The sequence below is a fragment of the Camellia sinensis genome, chromosome 4, assembly GCF_055761805.1.
Source record: "Camellia sinensis isolate YWXY chromosome 4, ASM5576180v1, whole genome shotgun sequence".
Taxonomy (NCBI): domain Eukaryota; kingdom Viridiplantae; phylum Streptophyta; class Magnoliopsida; order Ericales; family Theaceae; genus Camellia; species Camellia sinensis.
Genome location: NC_138964.1, coordinates 157,274,215 through 157,292,720, shown reverse-complemented (window position 1 = coordinate 157,292,720; position 18,506 = coordinate 157,274,215). Strand labels below are relative to the sequence as shown.

Here is an 18,506-nt window from a genome sequence, read left to right as displayed (position 1 = left end):
ATTCACATCTCTAAACCAGGCTAGCGCCTCAAACTCATGTCTTAAACCTGACTGGGTTAATATCTCGGACTGACGCGTATCCAATATTTGACCGCGCCAAGACCCCGGTCAAGCGTGCGGCCTCTTCTTGCTTGAATTAAGACCTCGACCGAAGTTACCAAACTAGCTCGACCTATGTCTGGTCACAAATATCTCTCTCAATATATGTGTATGTATATGTATACAGATTTGAACCTTTTGGACCGGGGTTCATGGATAGTAAACACCACATAGTTTATGGTCATGGCGTTTTTCGCTAAAATACGTCTCACGTTTGCAGTTTGTTGTTGTTGATTAGGGTTTTGTTGTTGTTGTTAGTGATGATGCTGATGATGAATTTATGCTGTATTGATGATGAATCTTTGTTTGTGGAATGATTTCAGTAGATAGTGGATAATGAAGAATAAATAAATTGCAATAACATATTTGTTTTAAACAGATATGTTCTAGTTGATTTTTAACGGATAAAATAACAAATCTGTTCAAATAGGATAGAAAATTGGACCGATAGACAAAAAATTGGATAGATAGAATTTTATTTGGACAAATATTTAAACAGATAAGTGAAATTTGGATCGAAAAGGTTAAAAAATTAAACATATAAAGTAAAAAATTTGTACAGATAGAGAAAATTTTGAACAAATAAGGTAAAAAATGAAACAGATAGGAAAATTTTTGAACATATAGTTAACAAAAAATCAAATGGGATAAAAGTGGAAACAAAATGTCTTACGGGATTTCTCACCAAACTATTTCATAAAACGTGAACCTCTCAACAACAAGAAATATTCATTGGACCTAATGCCTTAGATACTCTCTAAATTGGATTACTAATTTTCTCTTCTTTTCTTTTTTTAAATATATATATTTTTTAATATTGTCATTATTTTTTTTTTTTATTTTGTTTCTTAGTAAGTGAGTGATTTTAGAAAATGCCTTTTCATACAATTTTTGAAATTGAGGCCCAAACAAGTATTTTGATCTGATAAAAATAGTCTCGAAGGAAATTGCCATTTTGATAATATGATGTTTATGATTTGTTACAGTACCCAAAATTATGTAATGCAATCTTTTTTTGACGAATACCACATTTTCCATTTCTTCCAGAGAATGATAATTTGCTACAAAGACATGAAAGGTAAAGAATCCGGTCGGTTGAGTTGTCAAAATTTGTTAATTAGACATTAAAAATTTAAGTATAAATTATTTATATATCCTAATAATTAAATATAATTCCCATCACGTTCTATTAAAAACGAGTTTTAATAAAATCATTGCTAAATTATTTCTTTTATAACAATTTTTTACATATGTCGTTAAAAATTAACAATTAATAATTTTTTTTTGTTACAATTTTTATAAAACTTATAATTAGTAACATTTTTCTATGACAAATTTTTCAAATTATTACTAAAAGTTAAAAATTAATGACTTTTTATGATTTTTTTAAACTGTCATTAAAACTTATTATTAGTAACATTTTTTGACACAATTTTCCAACTGAAGTTGAAAATTTAGTGATATTTTTTAGTAATATTTAATAAACAACGCAATTAATTATCATAGAAATCATATGAAAATACTTTCTTTGAATAATAGATTTTGACAACTTAACCAAATAGACTGCTTATTTTGGTAACTCAACCAAATTACGTCAAGTAACCAAGTTCCTCTTTGTTTTTGCTCTCTTAAAAAAAACCCTAATGCTATGTTGACACCCAAAGTTGAATCATGTAATCATTTAAAATAAAATTAAAAAAGAAGCTATATTCAACTGCAGAATTTGGCAAATGAACTACCCGAATCCAAAACTAAGTAGGTTTACACCGTGTTTGGATCATACAGTTTTATCCATTCAACTATTGCACTTAGTTGGCAAATGAACTGCACGAATCCAAAACTAAAGTAGGTTTATACTGTGTTTGGATCATACAGTTTTCGACAGATTATTACCCATTCAACTATTGCACTAAGTTGAAATGAAAGTTTCGGTGCCAAAATAATTCTTCAATCAGAGATGATAAGAAAGATTTCCAGAATAATTTGAAATCACAAAGACAATCTTCTTCTTCAGGGGACAAAAAAAAAGAAAAAAAGAAAAATATGAGTTGACCTAGGGAGACTGTTGAAAGAAGCCGACAAAAATAATATGCTCTCCACTAGGGTTTTATTTCGTTGCCATCAAATAGAGAGTATGCAGCGATTCACACAATCAGCCCTCCAATGCAGATGCTCCCGAAATAATCTCAATCAGTTCTGTGGTGATTGATGCTTGGCGGGTTCTATCAGAACGACAGTAAGTAAGATAGATCAGATACAAATACAAATGCAACAACAAAAAAGTCACATATATATATATATATATAGAGAGAGAGAGAGAGAGAGAGAGACCTGTTATAAGTAAGTGTGAGGCGATCAAGCATGTCACCAGCATTTCTGCTAGAGCTATCCATGGCAGACATCCTTGCTCCTTGCTCACTGCAAGCATTCTCCAAAACCGCATTGAACATCACCTGCGAAAATCATCGGAATTTGTTTCCAATCAAACAATCTTAGACTTGGATAATCTACATAAATGGATAATTTATTCTGGAAAACCCTCTTCGAGTTAGAGAACTACAAACGCCCTTTTAGCAGCATTAGTACAGTCCAAATTCAAGAATTGTTAAAAACATCCAATGTGGTAGGACTCACACAAGAAAACTGGAATTCTGTAAGATTCTGAAGTATTTCTGACTTTGTCTCGCCACCTTCAATTTCATAGGAATCCAGATCACCAATCTTTCCCCCTGCTTCAGCTTCCTTCTCCACAATCTATATTAACACAGTCAAATTCATATCCACAAAAAAAAAGCACAAATGAAATTTGTGGTTTTTTTATTTTAATAAATTCAAAGCACTCTAATCACCTCAGGAGATAATATAGTTGCTGTTGTCGGCATAAATGAGACAACTGAACCGAATTTGTTGAAAACAATTCTCAATGCATCATACTCCACATTCTTCAAGATTTCATCTGCAATAACAGAAACCTGCCAGGGCAACAATTTGGATATAGCAAGGGAAGAAAAAAAGAAAATAAAATCAAGCATTAACCTAGTGGCCCAGAGAGTTCGTATCCTGATTGACCAGAGAGTTTTGTTTGAAAGAAAAGGAGCATTTAAATGTGCAAATACCTCAAGCAAGATTGATTCTAGAGTACCCATACACACACATACGGACATACCTTTTTAGTATATACAACTTTGGAATTGTATGCCTGATTTTGATGGAACAAAAATGAAATATGAATGGTCAAAGATTTGCATGCGAGTGTATAAAAAGACAAATGAAGCTTTCATGAATCATGGTAATTTGGCTAATGATACTTGAGTTCATTCTCAAGTTCAATTAATTCTTGATCCCTACACAAATTTTTTTATTCAAAGTTAATGTTAGGCACAGCCAAACAACAGAAAGTTAAAATTAAAAATTAACATAAGCCTCATAGATCATTGGGAGCCATCCACAAAATAAATACAGGAATATAAGTATATCTATAATCATACTCTTAAGATTAATTCACTTATCAACAAAAACAGTTTTTTCATTTGGGATTTTGTTGGGGATGGTTTTTCCAGACCAACAACTGCCAGGATATTATGAGGACAGCTTTGCCATTTAGATTATTAAAAAAAAAAAATACTCAACTGAACACTCGTTCCTCCTCACTCTCTACAAATCCCTACTCCCTAGTCACATATGCTAAGAAAACTGCCATTGCAACTCTTCACCAAATATATCCATGGCATACCCAGGAACAATATGCAATGCAAATTAGTGAAGGATTGTCTCTATCTGCAGATCTGTGGGTTGAGAGTGCTTTTGCCATCTAGTTGGATGGAGTATGAAACTTAGTTTCATTTCCATCCATATATCTACATTAGAACAAGAATGTTTTCCAGCAAAAGAAACTCCCATTTCTGTCAAATAGATCAACAAGAAACCTTCTAAAAGAATGGAAGGAACTGCCAACAAGATATTCATAATCAAGCATAAGACCAAAAGCCAAATAATCAAAGAGAAAATGAACAGATTGAAAATTTGAGAGAGACCGTAATCTAATTTCTTCCTTCAAATCATAAACAGCAATAAATACAATAGACTAACCTGGGTGTAATTCAAAGGATTTTTCTGCAGCTCAGTTAAGGTTATCTCAATGTCCTTCCTCGAATCCCGTATCAGTTGAGCCTTTGCCTTCTCTCCCAAAACAACATATCTATTTTCTTTATCAGGACCTGCATAGTAGTACAACATTCAACTAGTAAAATGTTTTCAAACTTTCCCAATGGTAAAAAATTGGAAATGTCACCGCAACAGTTGCTAGCAGAAATACCAGAATTCAACTTAAAAAGAGCCCTGCTTGTCTTGACTGATGTAGAATTAATTCCACCACAAAGACCTTTGTCAGAAGAAATTGTAACAATGACATTCTTCTTGACATCAACACCTAGTAATGCAACAAGCAATACATTAAAGATAAGGCCATACTTAATGAATGAACGAATCAGAGATGCAGTCAATAAAGGATCACAAAAACAAAACAAAAAAGGTATGGCCAAACTGATGCCTATCATCCTAAGCTGCACTTAGGACCTTGCATTAAGGCTCGTGCTACATTGAATCATTTTAGGTTGTTTCTAAGTTGATAAGCTGCTGGTTTAGTATTACTGAAGTTCAATTAAGTTTTAGGAGTTGAGGGTATTTTATCATACATATGCGGATTGTCTTGGTGGTCCATGGGTCTACATTGTGTCTAATTATGTTACTTGATCTTTATATCTCATCTTAGTTGGTTTCTATAAGTGACACTTAAACTTCTACTTTTATATTAAACTTAAATTATGATTGGCCAAGGTTTGTTGAGGAACATACTTGGAGTGTCACCAAGAAGTGCAGTAAATGGCTGCCATAAGCCACGGGAATTCTCAGCTCTAACTTGAATCGCTCGCAGCTTAGAGGCTGCAACCATTTTCATTGCCTTTGTGATTTTCTGGATATTCTTAACACTCTTCATCCGGTTTCGGACTGCATACATAAATATTAGCATCATAAACAATCAATAATCACAAGAACGGTTATATTTACTGAATGACAGAGACCATTTAACTGCAGCATCAATAGTTGAGTAATGTCTTACCAATTTGTGTCGAAATAGAACGGACTCCAATAAAGGCCTGCTCCCTGCCCACCCAAGCTAATTTGTTAGAGGACTAGAAGTGCAGATGCAGATGCAGATGCCAGATGTAGGTAAAACTTTCTTCTTCTAATTTTTTTTTTGGATAAATAAAGATGCAAATAAAACTTGTAGAAGTTAAATGAAAAGTTAGACTTATATGGATATTATGCATGCCCAAAAATAGAAGGTTAAGCTTGTTTAAGTGGATTATTACAATAAAAATAATAAGAATATAATCAATATTCAAAGTTTGCACCCTTAGTGGTGATAATGTATGCATAAATCCAAGACAATCCAATATCAGCTCCCACGCTTGGCCAGCACTTTTGTAAAGACAATCAATTAGCATTACCCACAACTTTGAAATTAACAGGAATATAAGTACTATCCAAATTTGGAAGCCTTATGCTTAATGTAGCTTCTTGTCCCCGCCATCTGGGTTGGTGACTACATGATATTCTAACATCCAAAACGAAATTAAAACCTATAGATGCGTCTTAGAGAAGCCCTACTTGGCTCCACCTATTTTCAGTTTTCTATCTGGACCTCATGGTCTTCAAAACCAAATATATAAGAATTCATTCCTCTACATCTCCATGACCTTTAATCATTAACTCATCGTTTAGATGACAAATGAAAATTAATAACAAGAAGACCAAAAATTCTAATGTTTAGAATCTAGCTTATCCGAAAAGATTGACCATCCCCAAATCAACTGTCAATTAGCTACTAACACACTCATGTTTCGGATATAGCTTATCTTATTTGGCTCGTGAACGCAGAAGAATCCTCCCCTAGCATAAAATTGTATTCTATGCTACATGGACTTTGGTACGGTTTTAGGTATTCATCTAATTCCATGTGCAATAACACGAAGACACAGTGTTCACAATGTATCATATAACACTTCCTGCATGCAAATTGACATCTCTATTCTACATAAAAGATAAATATGTTGGTGTATGTGCTAGTATATATAGTATATACATTTGCACCTTTGTGTACCTGAACATATATCTTCCTTGACATTATACAACATATGTCTATATATATTCTGTTGGGAAAATTATAATAAAAAAGCCCCCAGAGTTTGAACTTTGTATCAAAATAAACCCTAAATTTTTAATTTTGTAAATTTAAATCCTAGTCTTTTGATTTATTAGAATGTTAACCACCAGCATATTTCTGTTAAGTAAAACCAATGAAAAAATATATTGTAGCCATTAAACTCAATGTAGGTGTACATAAAATATTTAAAAGACCATTTTCATTGATTTTAATGACTAAAATACCAATTTTTTCCATCAGTGTTACTCAAGGCTCTGTTTGACTAGAAATAAAATTTGATAGAAAGTGACAGTGAAAGAAAAGAAAATATATTTTCTTGCAAATTTCGTAACAAAAAGATAGAAAAATTTAAAAGTCTAGTTATAAATAACTCACACATTCAATTTTTCATGGGTTATTTTGAAATAAATTAAAAATTAATTGCAATACTACTATTGGTTTTACAAGAAAATTAGTTTTCTTCTACTTTCCACCATTTTCAAACTAAACAAACTCACTAAAGTTTTTTTTTTTTTTTTCATCATATAAACAAACTGAGCTTAACATAAATAGTCAAATGGTTTAAATTGAAATTTTCAATTGACATTTATTTTGTTACAATGTCAAATCCTGGGGCTTTTTTTTTTTTTTGGTAATTTCCCCTATTTGGTTAACGATCAGTCTGACGCACTACGCATAACTTTTGAGCTAAAGATAAACTACAAATTTTGAACATAAAAACAAAAATGAACACCACAATCCGTGCAAATTAAATGAAAAAATAAAAGCAAATAACGATCGGTGAGAAGAAAATGCACCAAAAAGTTGCAAATCAAAGTAAGAAAACCCTAGATCACAAGTATTCATAAACATTAAAATTGCGAGAAGCTCGTAGTAAAAGAAATCAGAAGAGATCGAACTCGGAAGGAGCGAGGGAAGATCGGAGGGAGTTCATAGGGTTGGGGGAGATCATAGGAGCGAACCGCCTTCCCTCACGTCTCAGAGCAGCCATCGCCATTTTTGAGATTCGATCTGTGTTTTGTTCGACTTTCCTCTGCTTCCAAACTTGATTTGATAGGGTTTACTCCTCCCAATTTAATTTGGGTTTTGCTATTGGATCTGTTCTTCTCTAACACTTCTTTTCACGGCCAAATTATATACAGAATTGCGGACCCCACGGCGATCGTGATTTATTTGATAAAAAATTTGACATATTAACATCACACTTTCGCTCAGAAAAATGTTACGGAGGCAAAATTTTTTACCAAATAAATGAATGTTTTTACAAAATTTTAGATTTCATATCTATGTGAGATATTAGTCATTTATTTGATAAAAAATTTAGTATCCGCAGCATTACTTTTGGCTTAAGAAAATGCTATAAGTCTCAAATTTTCTACCAAACAATTTATCAAATGATCAAATGTCTCGCACGAGTGTGAGATATTTAGTCATTTGTTTGGTAAAAAATTTAGTATCCCTATCATTATCCTTTGGCTTAGAAAAATGCTATAGTTCCCAAATTTTCTATCAAACAAATGACAAAATGTCTCACGTGGATATGGAATCCACAAATTTACAAACCATACACCCATGTGAGACATTTAGTCATTTGTTTGGTAAAAAATTTAGTATCCCTAGCATTACTCTTTTGCTTAGGAAAATGCTTTAGGTCCCAAATTTTCTTCCAAACAAATGATCAAATGTTTCATATGGGCGTGGGGTCCACAAATTTGCGGATTCCACACCCATGTGAGAGATTTGGTCATTCATTTGGTAAAAAATTTGGTATCCCTAACATTACCTTTTTCACTTAGAAAAATGCTATAAGTCCCAAAATTTCTATCAAGTAAATGACCAAATGTCATCACATGGATGTGTGGTCCATAAAATTGCGGACCCCACGCCCATATGAGACATTTAGTCATTTATTTGATAAAAAATTAATATTCCTAACATTACCCTTTCACTTAACCTCTCACTTCTCGGCGAATGCCCAATCGATTTATGGTACCGAGCAATGTCGTTTCACTACTTGTTATCTAAAGGTTGCTTGTTATCTAAAGGTTGTTTGGGAAGAACTATATTATCACACTTTTTTATCTTTTATTTTTTTAAGTCACATTATTATTTTTTTTACATATTTTTTAATAGAAGTTAAAAAATAGGAGATTTTTTTTTAAGTCTCTGGTATTAAGATTTTATAGCATAAAGAACATTAAATATTTTTATAACGTCTAAGGTCCCTCAACATTGATTTAGAAAAAATTCAATCCAGAAAATTTCTCTCCAGAGAAATTCTAAATTTCTCTAGATTTTCTGTCGGTGTTTTAACCAAATTTCTCTGGACTTTGGAATTTCTCTCCAGAGAAATTCAGTGAGCACATCATCTTGACAAATAGCAGAGATCTGATCAGTATTAGCATTCTTAGGCAACAAAAACTTCCTCATCAACTTCCCAACCCTCCGCCTGAACCTTGATGAAGGCGATAATGGAGACTAGGATAACGAACTGTGGCTCAGACATAATAGCCACGTTGAAGAAGACGCATAACGAGACATGAACCAATGAAACCTGAAGCTTCGGTCACGCACACGGTGGTTCCACTACCACCACCATAACCATTTTTCACTTCTACTACTTCAATTACAAGAGAGAGAGAGAGAGAGAGAGAGAGAGAGAGAGAAGTTGAGAAGTTTAGTGGTATTCACTGGTCATCAGTTTGCTTTTATTCATAGTTGTAGAGCCACGAGGACAAGGCCTCCAGAAGCGTGGCCAGGAATCAGGATCTTTTCCCCCTGACTTTAGCCCAGGCATGTCGATGATGAACACGTACGAGTTCGGGTACTTTTCACGTCCGCATGTGTCGCCACCATGGCCTTGGCGTTGCGCGACGTAGTTGCGCGACGTTGCGTTGTTGCGTCGGCGAAAGCTTCGGATGCTTCAGCCACATCCATCATGTGCTGGAGAGTGTAGCCTCAATTTTTTGATGAATTGGTATTGGTATTGGTGTTGGTATTGGAATTGGAATTGGAATGAAGTGAAATTGTTTCGAATTTGGAGAGGGAGAAGTTTAGAGTGACAGACAGAAAAAAAAAAAATGAGGTTTGATTCCAGAGTGTCAAATTTCTCCGTGATATATGGGTTTGGAAATTGAGGGACCTTAGAGATTATAAAATAAAATTGTGAATCTCTTCCATTACTAAATTTGGAAGAGGTGAAAGAGGGACCTTAGACTAATTTTCCTTAAAAAATATACTTATTTACTTTATGAGAAATTAAAAAATAAATAAATGTATAAAGGCTTGACACTCATAACAAATATTTTTTTTTATCTTGTCAATTTAAATTATTTATTTATTTTCATTAAGTAAAATTGATAAAAATAATATTTTAGTTATTAGGGGTTGTTTGGGGTGTCCTAAATAAGTGCACTTTTTGTCTTTTTGGACTAAAAAATTGAGGTTCAAAATATGGATGTTTGGGTTAACTTTTTGACTTTTTATGGAAAAATGTGTAATAAAAAATTGTAAAAATTTATTTGTAAGGAAAAATTTGAATTGGGAGTTGTGCAGCCGTAATTGTCGACTTTTGGTGAATAGTATTAACTTTTTAACTTTTTGAGTAACTTTTTGACTTTTTGACTTTTTTGCAAGTACCCAAACTTGGCCTAAGGCCTGATTTGAGGGTGTTTTAAAAAATTTAAAAAGTTACAAAAAAAACAAAAAAATTATCATAATTCACAAATTAAAAATATTAAAAAATTAATATACATAATATTTTAATCAAACCAACTTTATACATTTTTTGGGACTGAATTGACCCCTTTAGTACCGTGGACAAGGGAAAAAAAAAATTATGTATATAAAATCACTATCTTGGACGTTAATGTTGGGTCTGTGGGGACTCATCACGGGTCCTGTTTTGATAATTCGAATCGTTCAATGTGTAGAAATCGTCCAGAACTATATGCTTGTAAAAAGCATGTTGATCGGATATCGCTAACTACATGATCAAATCAGTTTTGTATAAAAAATGGATGGTGTTACAATTAACAGTTGACAAAAAAAAAACTAATCCACAATACGATAGTTATCGATATCCAATCAACGTAATTTTTTACTCGACGAGTTATACACATTGAACGGTTTCGATTAACAAAACGGGATCTGTGGTAGGCTCTCATCGGCCGAACAACACGGTCAAATTCAAGCCCGAAAAAGGAGGTAATCATTTCTCATCTTATAACCAACCCACCACCCTGCCCAACTTGTACGGCCTAATCCACAATCTTCTTCTACACATTTATTTATATAATTTTTTAGTATATATTTTTTCGTAAAAATTCAAAAAGTTAACTAAAACATCTATATTTTTTTTCTCAACTTTTTAATCCAAAAAGGTAAAAAATGCACTTATTTATGATATCTCAAACAACCCTTAAATTTAACAAAAATTTATATTTTAGACATTTTATATATACCTATAATAATTTAATGATTAATTTTTTTTCTTCGTTTCACGCAAGTTTGTTTTGTTTCAATGGTCAAATTCTATTTTTTTAAATATTTATTTTCCCTTTAGTTTATGTCGGATCAAATTTTAAAATTAAAAATTAAAAATTAAAAAAAATGAAGAGTTAGTTTTGGTATTAGATGGGACGTTCGAATTTTTATTTTTTTTTAAAAAAAATTCCAAATTAATTGATGGGATGAAATTGGGGAGTTTGGAAAAATTATGTTAGTAAAACCCAAATTAAATTGGGTGTATAACAGAAGTTGGGCCTGCTAAACCCAAGACAGCCGGGCCCAGTAGAAACTATCGGGTCGGGCATTAAGCCGAATCGTTTCGAAACATATAAAAGGGGTTTCGAAATACGCGCCCTCTTCAAAATCCCCACCCCACAACCCTAACCACACAGTGCGCGCGCGCGCGCGAGAGAGAGTGTATCAATGGCGATTCACAGCTCGAATTCCGTTGAAACAAAAGCTTCAACACCTCATTGCAGCAAGGCCAATCACAACCAGTTCTTCGGTATGCTTTCTTATCTATCTATCTATCTATCTATCTATCTATCTATCTATCTGCAAATTTCATTCAATCATCGATCCTCAGCTCAACTCCAAACGAATATAACTTCTGTAGAAACCATATTTAACCTGCATAGTATACAGAATCTAACGTATGTAGTTTGTGTATACACACAGATGCTCATACTACTGCCGGTGGTGGAGTTCATCTGAAATGGAGATATTGTGGAAATTATGAATATATGTATATATTTGGGTGGATTACACTTTGCCCCTGTTTGGCCATTTTTTGAAAATTTTTATTTTTATTTTTTACTTTGGCCTTAAAAGTTTTTTTTTTCCTTCAATTTACTCCAAAAGCTGACTCATGTTCAAAATTAGATAAAAAATGACACATCGACAGTCACGTGATGTAATTTTTTTTATTGTATATAACTTACACATCTACCGTAAACTCAAATCCCAATATAATAATATATTTTTCAATGTTTTGTGGAAGTCAACATTTCATTTTCTATCTAATTTTGAAAAGAAGCTAGTTTTAGGAGTAAACTGGGAAAAACTTGAAACATGGCCAAAGTGGGAGAAAAAACAAACTTTAAGAGTCAAAATGAGAAAATGGCCAAACATAAAGGAGGCAAAGTGTAATTTACCACATATATGTAAACTATTTGATTGGCCTATTGTAAATTTGTACTACTTTGAATATCTAATATATATATCGTCCTTGTCTAGTCGCTTTCACATCTGATTTTTATTGAGGATAATGTAATTTTGTTTTTAAGATGTGTTGAAATAATTGGTTATTATGATGTATTTGTGGCATTAGAGAGTGTTGAGCTGTATGTGTGTTGTGGTTGCAGTATGGAGAGAATTCTTGTGGGGAGGTATTGCTGGTGCTTTTGGGGAAGGAATGATGCATCCAATTGATACTGTAAAGACACGGATGCAAAGTCAAGCCATTTTTAATGGATGTCAGGTATAAGTTGTCAAGTGGGTTCAATAATTCACGATATCATATGGAAATGTACGAGGGTTGGGCTTTGAATAAAAAAATAGTAGTAATTTTCATTGTATATAGTTGGCTTTTATTCATTTAACGCTTCATTATTTGAAATATTAGTGACAAGGCTTAGTTGAATTGAATTGAATTGACTTTTTTGTAATTATAAATTTGGTTAAGGGATCAATCTCATGTAAGCCTGCCATTTTTTTGTTATTTTTTATGTTATTGATATATGGCTTAAATACTATCAGAATCAGAAAAGCATATTACAGATGGTTCGGACAGTCTGGGTCACTGATGGGCTAAGAGGTACATCATCTTTAATTTGCGTAGGATTTTAATTTTGTAGATGACAGTTCTTTGTACATTGAATGTCTTTTCGTATTCACAAAACTTCTGCATGGATGATCTTGATTGAGGAATATTTTCTCGACTCGTTAATCATTTTACGTTCTAAAAATATATATTTTACAAACTAGGGGCTTCTTGTACTGTATTTCCAGATGAGGTGAAAGCATGGTTACTAAAGGCTTTTTGAAAGCGTGAAAAGTAACCACACTTAAATTTCCGTTTTTTGAAGCTAGATTTGGTGTAGAAGCCTACTAATAGTCGAAGTGTAAAGAAAATGGGGTTGCTAACCTCACTTTTATTAAAAAAAGTAGTTAGCAATCATGTTTTCAACAGAGTTTGAATATAAATAAAAAATGTGAAAGTGAAGTTACTAAAAACGTGTCTAGCAACTACTTTTTCATGTTGTTTGGGAAATAATTTCAAAATACTCCTATTTTTTTATATTATAAATATGTTTAAAAGATATGTAAAATGGTTAAAGGCCCAATTTTGTCTGTACCTGATATGCATTTTGGAGTTCATATACTGTTGAATGTAGAGAAGATATGAGAACAGTCAAATTTTTAATAATTGATGGATTTACAAATCTGATGTATAGGAACTTGAATAATTGGGATCTTTCTATTGCCTCTTTCATACATCAGTGAACTTGCTGTTTCATAAGTTTGTCTGAATTGATTATGTTAACAGGCTTCTACAGAGGAATAGCTCCTGGGGTTACTGGATCTCTTGCAACTGGAGCAACGTATTTTGGTGTTATAGAGTCCACTAAGAAGTGGATTGAAGAAAAACACCCTAGCCTTGCGGGCCACTGGGCACATTTTATCGCTGGAGGTCTTGGTAAGCTGTTTACCTTTTCATTCTTTGTCAAACATTGGCAGTTGCCAGCGTTAACAAGGGAAATTGGGTCCATCTATCTATCTGTGCTCTTTTTCTTTTTTTTTTTTGATAAATCTATCTATCTGTGCTCTTTGTACTCAATGTGTGTTGGGTTTGATGTTGTCTTAGTGCTTGTTACAATCATTGTGCACGGACCCCTCATATTGGTGCATCAAATGCATAAATTTTCTCTTAACTATTGTTTAATGTCGATGTCATTGTTGTCCATATTTTTTGTTATACTACGGCATGCTTCTTTTTTATTTTATTTTATTTTATTTTTATTTTTTGTAAATTAACAACATTAGTGATCTTGGATTATGAGCTGTTGGCATGCCTTAGAGAACTCAGAATATGTCTTCCTTTTCTCCATGCATTTCAGGAGATACACTTGGCTCTTTTGTGTATGTTCCATGCGAAGTGATAAAGCAACGCATGCAGATTCAAGGCACTAGAAAATATTGGAGTTCTGTAGTCATAAAGGACAATATGAAACCTGGCATGCAAATATATGGCTACTATTCAGGAATGTTTCAGGCTGGCTCTTCAATATTGAAGGAAAAGGGGCTAAAAGGATTGTATGCAGGGTATATTTTGATATCAACTCCTCAACCTTAATTCTTTGGAACATGTTTTCTTTAGAGAACACCTATTGGACTTGACTCTTGAGATGATTCGAGCTGCACCAGTACCACTTAGAATTAACCCCCTTATTGGAACTCCACTGAAAGTGGAGTTTCCTAATTATACATAATTGGAAGAATAATGCTAGACTAGAGGTACCTTAAATTTTACATTATTTTACTTTCCCTCTCACATGGCGTGTGGGACCCACACCATCACATCATGGGGTCCCACACCCCATGTGAGAGGGGGAGTAAAATAGTGTGTAAAATTTTAGGTACCTCTACCATTGTTGTAATTGGAATCATCATTATTTTAGACATTCAACTATTCAATTGAAAAAAGTTGTGAACAAGCAGGTCTGAGGCTGGAAATCTTTGGTAGAATTGTAATGGATTCATGGTATTGGGTGTACATTTAAAGTTGAATTGAAAGCTTTCAATGCATGCTGTCACCTATACCATGGCAGCTTTATCTGTTTCGCTCGCATAAATTTGTGCTTGATGAACTGTGTTATTGACATTTGTTTTCTTTAGTTCTCTTGAATTCTACATGTCATTGTTTTTCGTCTCGTGTTTCTTTGGCAGATATTGGTCTACACTTGCAAGGGATGTGCCGTTTGCAGGTCTAATGGTAAATAAATTTATTTCGGAATTCTGCTGTTTCTTACTTCATTGTGGTTCTTTTTTAAACTGTACATAGAGATTTAAGCTATCAATTTATATGGCTGTAGAGGAGATTGCTCAATTCTGTTCAAGCTGACTGAGTCACTAAAATCAATACACGACTTGCCTGGTCAGTGAATTGAGTGTCGAGTTCTTGTATGAAAAGCATGCTTAATGATCCACTGAAAATTCTTGAGCTATGTTGTTGTTTGCAATCTAAGTTATTCTTCAAGGCGTTGGACTAATGTTCCTGTTTGTTTTAATATATTAAGTTTTGCATGTCTTTCTAACAATTGTTTTTTCGAAATTCAAAATTGTTGTGAATCCTAGCTTATGCTTTTCCTTGTTGAAGTTATAGACAATAATTTTTTTTTTAATTAATTGCATGCCGAAATAGTTAGAGTTGGTTCAAATGTGAAAAGATCAAACTGGATATTTGGTAAACTAAAAGGACATTATTACTGGATGTTGCTCCCTTTTAATTGAAAAGACTGGATACGGAAGTAACATTTGCCATTTTTAATGCAAAGTGTCCGCACTCAGACTCTACCCGTGTTCTCATGCATAGCAATGTTCATCACGTTTGGTGAACTAAAGAAAAATATAATAGAACCTCATCAAAATGGAAAAACATTGTACGTAATTGAAAACTCCTAATAATTATACAGTGTTGTAAGTAAACCAAATATTTCAGATGTGTATTGCTTCATCAAAGTGATTATATTTTATTGTCCATGGAAAGGTTACACATCAGTACATAACACCGAAAAAAACTCTCCTTGATATATTATTTGCCACATGATTTGTATCCAGAACAGAAATTCGTTTTCTAACTGCTTTGCAATTCCAGCTGTTAGGATTTCATTTTGATTTGGGTCTAGAGACAGGTAAATGTGTTCACTAAAACTGGGACCCCTTGGCTTCCCTTCTGTTAGCATGTTTCAATCAGTAGTGTGTGTGTATTATATTTTAAATTGAGTATTGACTGATGGTGTACCATAAGACTGTTAATTTCTCAAGCTGGAATCACATGTGATAATGCTTGATTCTGGTCTCTCTTCCTCCTGTAAATGTAGAAGCTGCTGCCAATATGCATGCATCTATTGTTTTGGTTGACTTCTATTGATCTGCTTTGACTCTCAAATTACAGTAATTTGTGTTCATATTAATTTTTTTGTTGTTTCCAGGTTACCTTTTACGAGGCCCTAAAAGATTTGACGGAGTTTGGAAAGAAAAAGTGGATTCCCAGTTCAGGTTACCATGTTAATAGTTCCATTGAGGGACTCTTGTTGGGAGGACTAGCTGGTGGTAAGTGTCTTGCTCGTGAAACTTCTAACTAATAAAGTACTGGAATTCTTGTAATTGAATTTGGCAAAGTACTTTTTTAACTTATATTGAAACTAACATTTTTGACATGTTGAAAATTTTATAGGTTTTAGTGCATATCTCACCACTCCCTTGGATGTCGTCAAGACAAGATTGCAAGTACAGGGATCAACTTTAAGGTATCACCTATTTTGTTTCTTTCATTATTTTAATGAGATTTAGGTGTGGTGAGACTAATCTTCGGAAACTTCTCATAATAAGCATCTTTTGTATGCCTATACTAGATGTTTTCGAGCATTGGTCATGGGTTTTTCTTTCCTTCATTTGTTCTGCTCATTTTCATATGACAGTTCCTGCTTGCTCTTTCCCACTTCATCAGCTGGTTAGCTGTTCAGTTGCCTAGTCATTCTCCTCCCTCTTTTCCCATCTGTGTTGCTCACGCACACACATACACACAAGGGAGCACAGTCTCACACTCCTCCCTCTATTTATATTACTCAAATGCACTTCAACTTAGTACTCTAGGCTAAAGTTGCCTGAAGGTTGCCGTTACATGAATGTAGTCTGTTGCGTTCGTGGTCAAGGGATTTGCTTCTTTCAGTTGATCTGTCACAACTGTAATAGTTGTTTCTATGTTTGAGCAATGCTTTTTGTTTTTGATTGAATGGAGAGAAAATGAAAATGAGTAAAATATCAAATTTAAGATCTCTAATAGTGTGGTATCATCTTCAGGTATAATGGTTGGATGGATGCGGTTCGTACTATATGGATGACTGAAGGCATAGCAGGAATGTTCAGAGGTAGCATTCCCAGAATCATGTGGTACATTCCAGCATCTGCTCTTACGTTCATGGCCGTTGAATTCCTCAGAGACCATTTTAACGAAGCATCAAACAACGATAAAGTGCATGAAGTCGCAAGCATATCAATCGACAAAAAGGAATCTTCTTTCCAAGAGGTGTCTTAAAAACTTATACTGAATTACACGACTTTGCTTCACCATCCAGTTAATTTTAATGAGATAGAGCTCTGTACCGTATTAGAATTCAAGATCAATAGGTTGCCATATTGGATCAATTGTATTCTTTTGATGAAAGCCTCAGGAACATGGAAATGACATTGAGAATTTGTCCGAGTTAGGATTGAATTTTTTTTTTTTAATATGCTTTGTATTACAATTACAGGAACAATGATGAAATGTTGTCCAATCTTGATTTTTGTTTCTTGCAGCTGTGGTTCTTATTGTGTGATTCGCAACTTTTTTGTTTTCATGTCAAGAAATGGTTAAATGGTGTTTTTGGGTGATGCTATTTTTGTGATTTAACCTTTCCTGGACAAATTTAGGCTGTGGTATGGAGTTTTATGATTCCACAATGTATAAGGTGGCGTTTGGTAGAATTTTATAAATATAATTTAAAAATAGAATTGTATTTTGAGTTTGTAAATTTTGAAATTATGATTTGAGTGTGAAAAATTTGTTTAGTTATGAGTTTTAAATTAAATTTGAAATTTTTGATGTGACATGATATTTGATTTAAAAATTTACAACTCATAACCAAACATAATTCAAAAAAATTTAAAAAACTCATTAAAAACTTAAAAAAATTTGAAAAATAGTTTTTATTTAAAATGTAAAAAAAATAATTGGTGCCAATTGTTTAAAAAAAAAAAAAAAAAAAAAACCATATTCCGGTCAACCAAATTTCAAAATTCAAATTCCGCCTGAAAAGTGTTTTCAAAAGGGACGTGGAAATGTATTTTGAAAGCTTTATCCAAACACATAGCTCAAAATACATTGTGAAATCGTAATTAAAACTCCACACCAAACAAGATTTTTTTTGGGTGGGTCTAGTTCACACTAACAAGATCTTTTACAAGGATTTTAAAGGTTGGTGGTGGAGAAGAGAAGATGGCGGTAAGGGTAGGTGTGTAGCTTAGGATTTAGAAGATTAATAAGATGAGGAGAATTTTAATATTATAGATGTAATAAACAAATAAGAAAAATTTAGAGACAAAAATTCTTAGATCATAAAATGCATAAGAACATAAAGATAAAAATTTAATCATTTGCTCATTCCAATCAGCAAGACAAAGCATTTAGTTTAATTTTTTAAAAGAAAACAAAATTTTGTGTATCATGCTGTTATTCTCTTTATTTATTTTATTTTATTTTTTATTTGTGTGTCTCAATGACAATGCCAAGCACTTTAAAAATGATATAACAGACGTATAAAGTACTCCAAATCAAAACTAGTAAAATCTATTTTCCTATTGAATGGTTAACTAGCAAAATTTCCAGAAATTTCATAAAAATGTGTCT

General features: G+C 33.1%; 2 protein-coding genes across 2 annotated transcripts; one reads left to right on the top strand and one right to left on the bottom strand.

Moving 5' to 3' along the window:
- Window positions 1–1,870: 1,870 nt before the first annotated feature.
- ATP3 (gamma subunit of Mt ATP synthase) lies at window positions 1,871–7,512 on the bottom strand. The gene is made up of 9 exons (XM_028203334.2): window positions 7,225–7,512; window positions 5,219–5,262; window positions 4,954–5,106; window positions 4,415–4,528; window positions 4,189–4,316; window positions 2,949–3,071; window positions 2,734–2,853; window positions 2,431–2,552; window positions 1,871–2,321 (listed from the first exon to the last, which is right to left on the bottom strand). The coding sequence occupies exons 1-9, from the start codon at window positions 7,320–7,322 to the stop codon at window positions 2,252–2,254; spliced, it is 972 nt and encodes a 323-aa protein (XP_028059135.2). The 5' UTR covers window positions 7,323–7,512; the 3' UTR covers window positions 1,871–2,251.
- Window positions 7,513–11,177: 3,665 nt separating this feature from the next.
- LOC114308540 (Mitochondrial substrate carrier family protein) lies at window positions 11,178–17,415 on the top strand. The gene is made up of 9 exons (XM_028254151.2): window positions 11,178–11,339; window positions 12,199–12,314; window positions 12,593–12,650; window positions 13,383–13,532; window positions 13,954–14,158; window positions 14,783–14,828; window positions 16,048–16,168; window positions 16,293–16,365; window positions 16,919–17,415. Exons 1-9 carry the CDS (start codon window positions 11,258–11,260, stop codon window positions 17,151–17,153), a joined length of 1,086 nt encoding a protein of 361 aa, XP_028109952.2. The 5' UTR covers window positions 11,178–11,257; the 3' UTR covers window positions 17,154–17,415.
- Window positions 17,416–18,506: the final 1,091 nt, after the last annotated feature.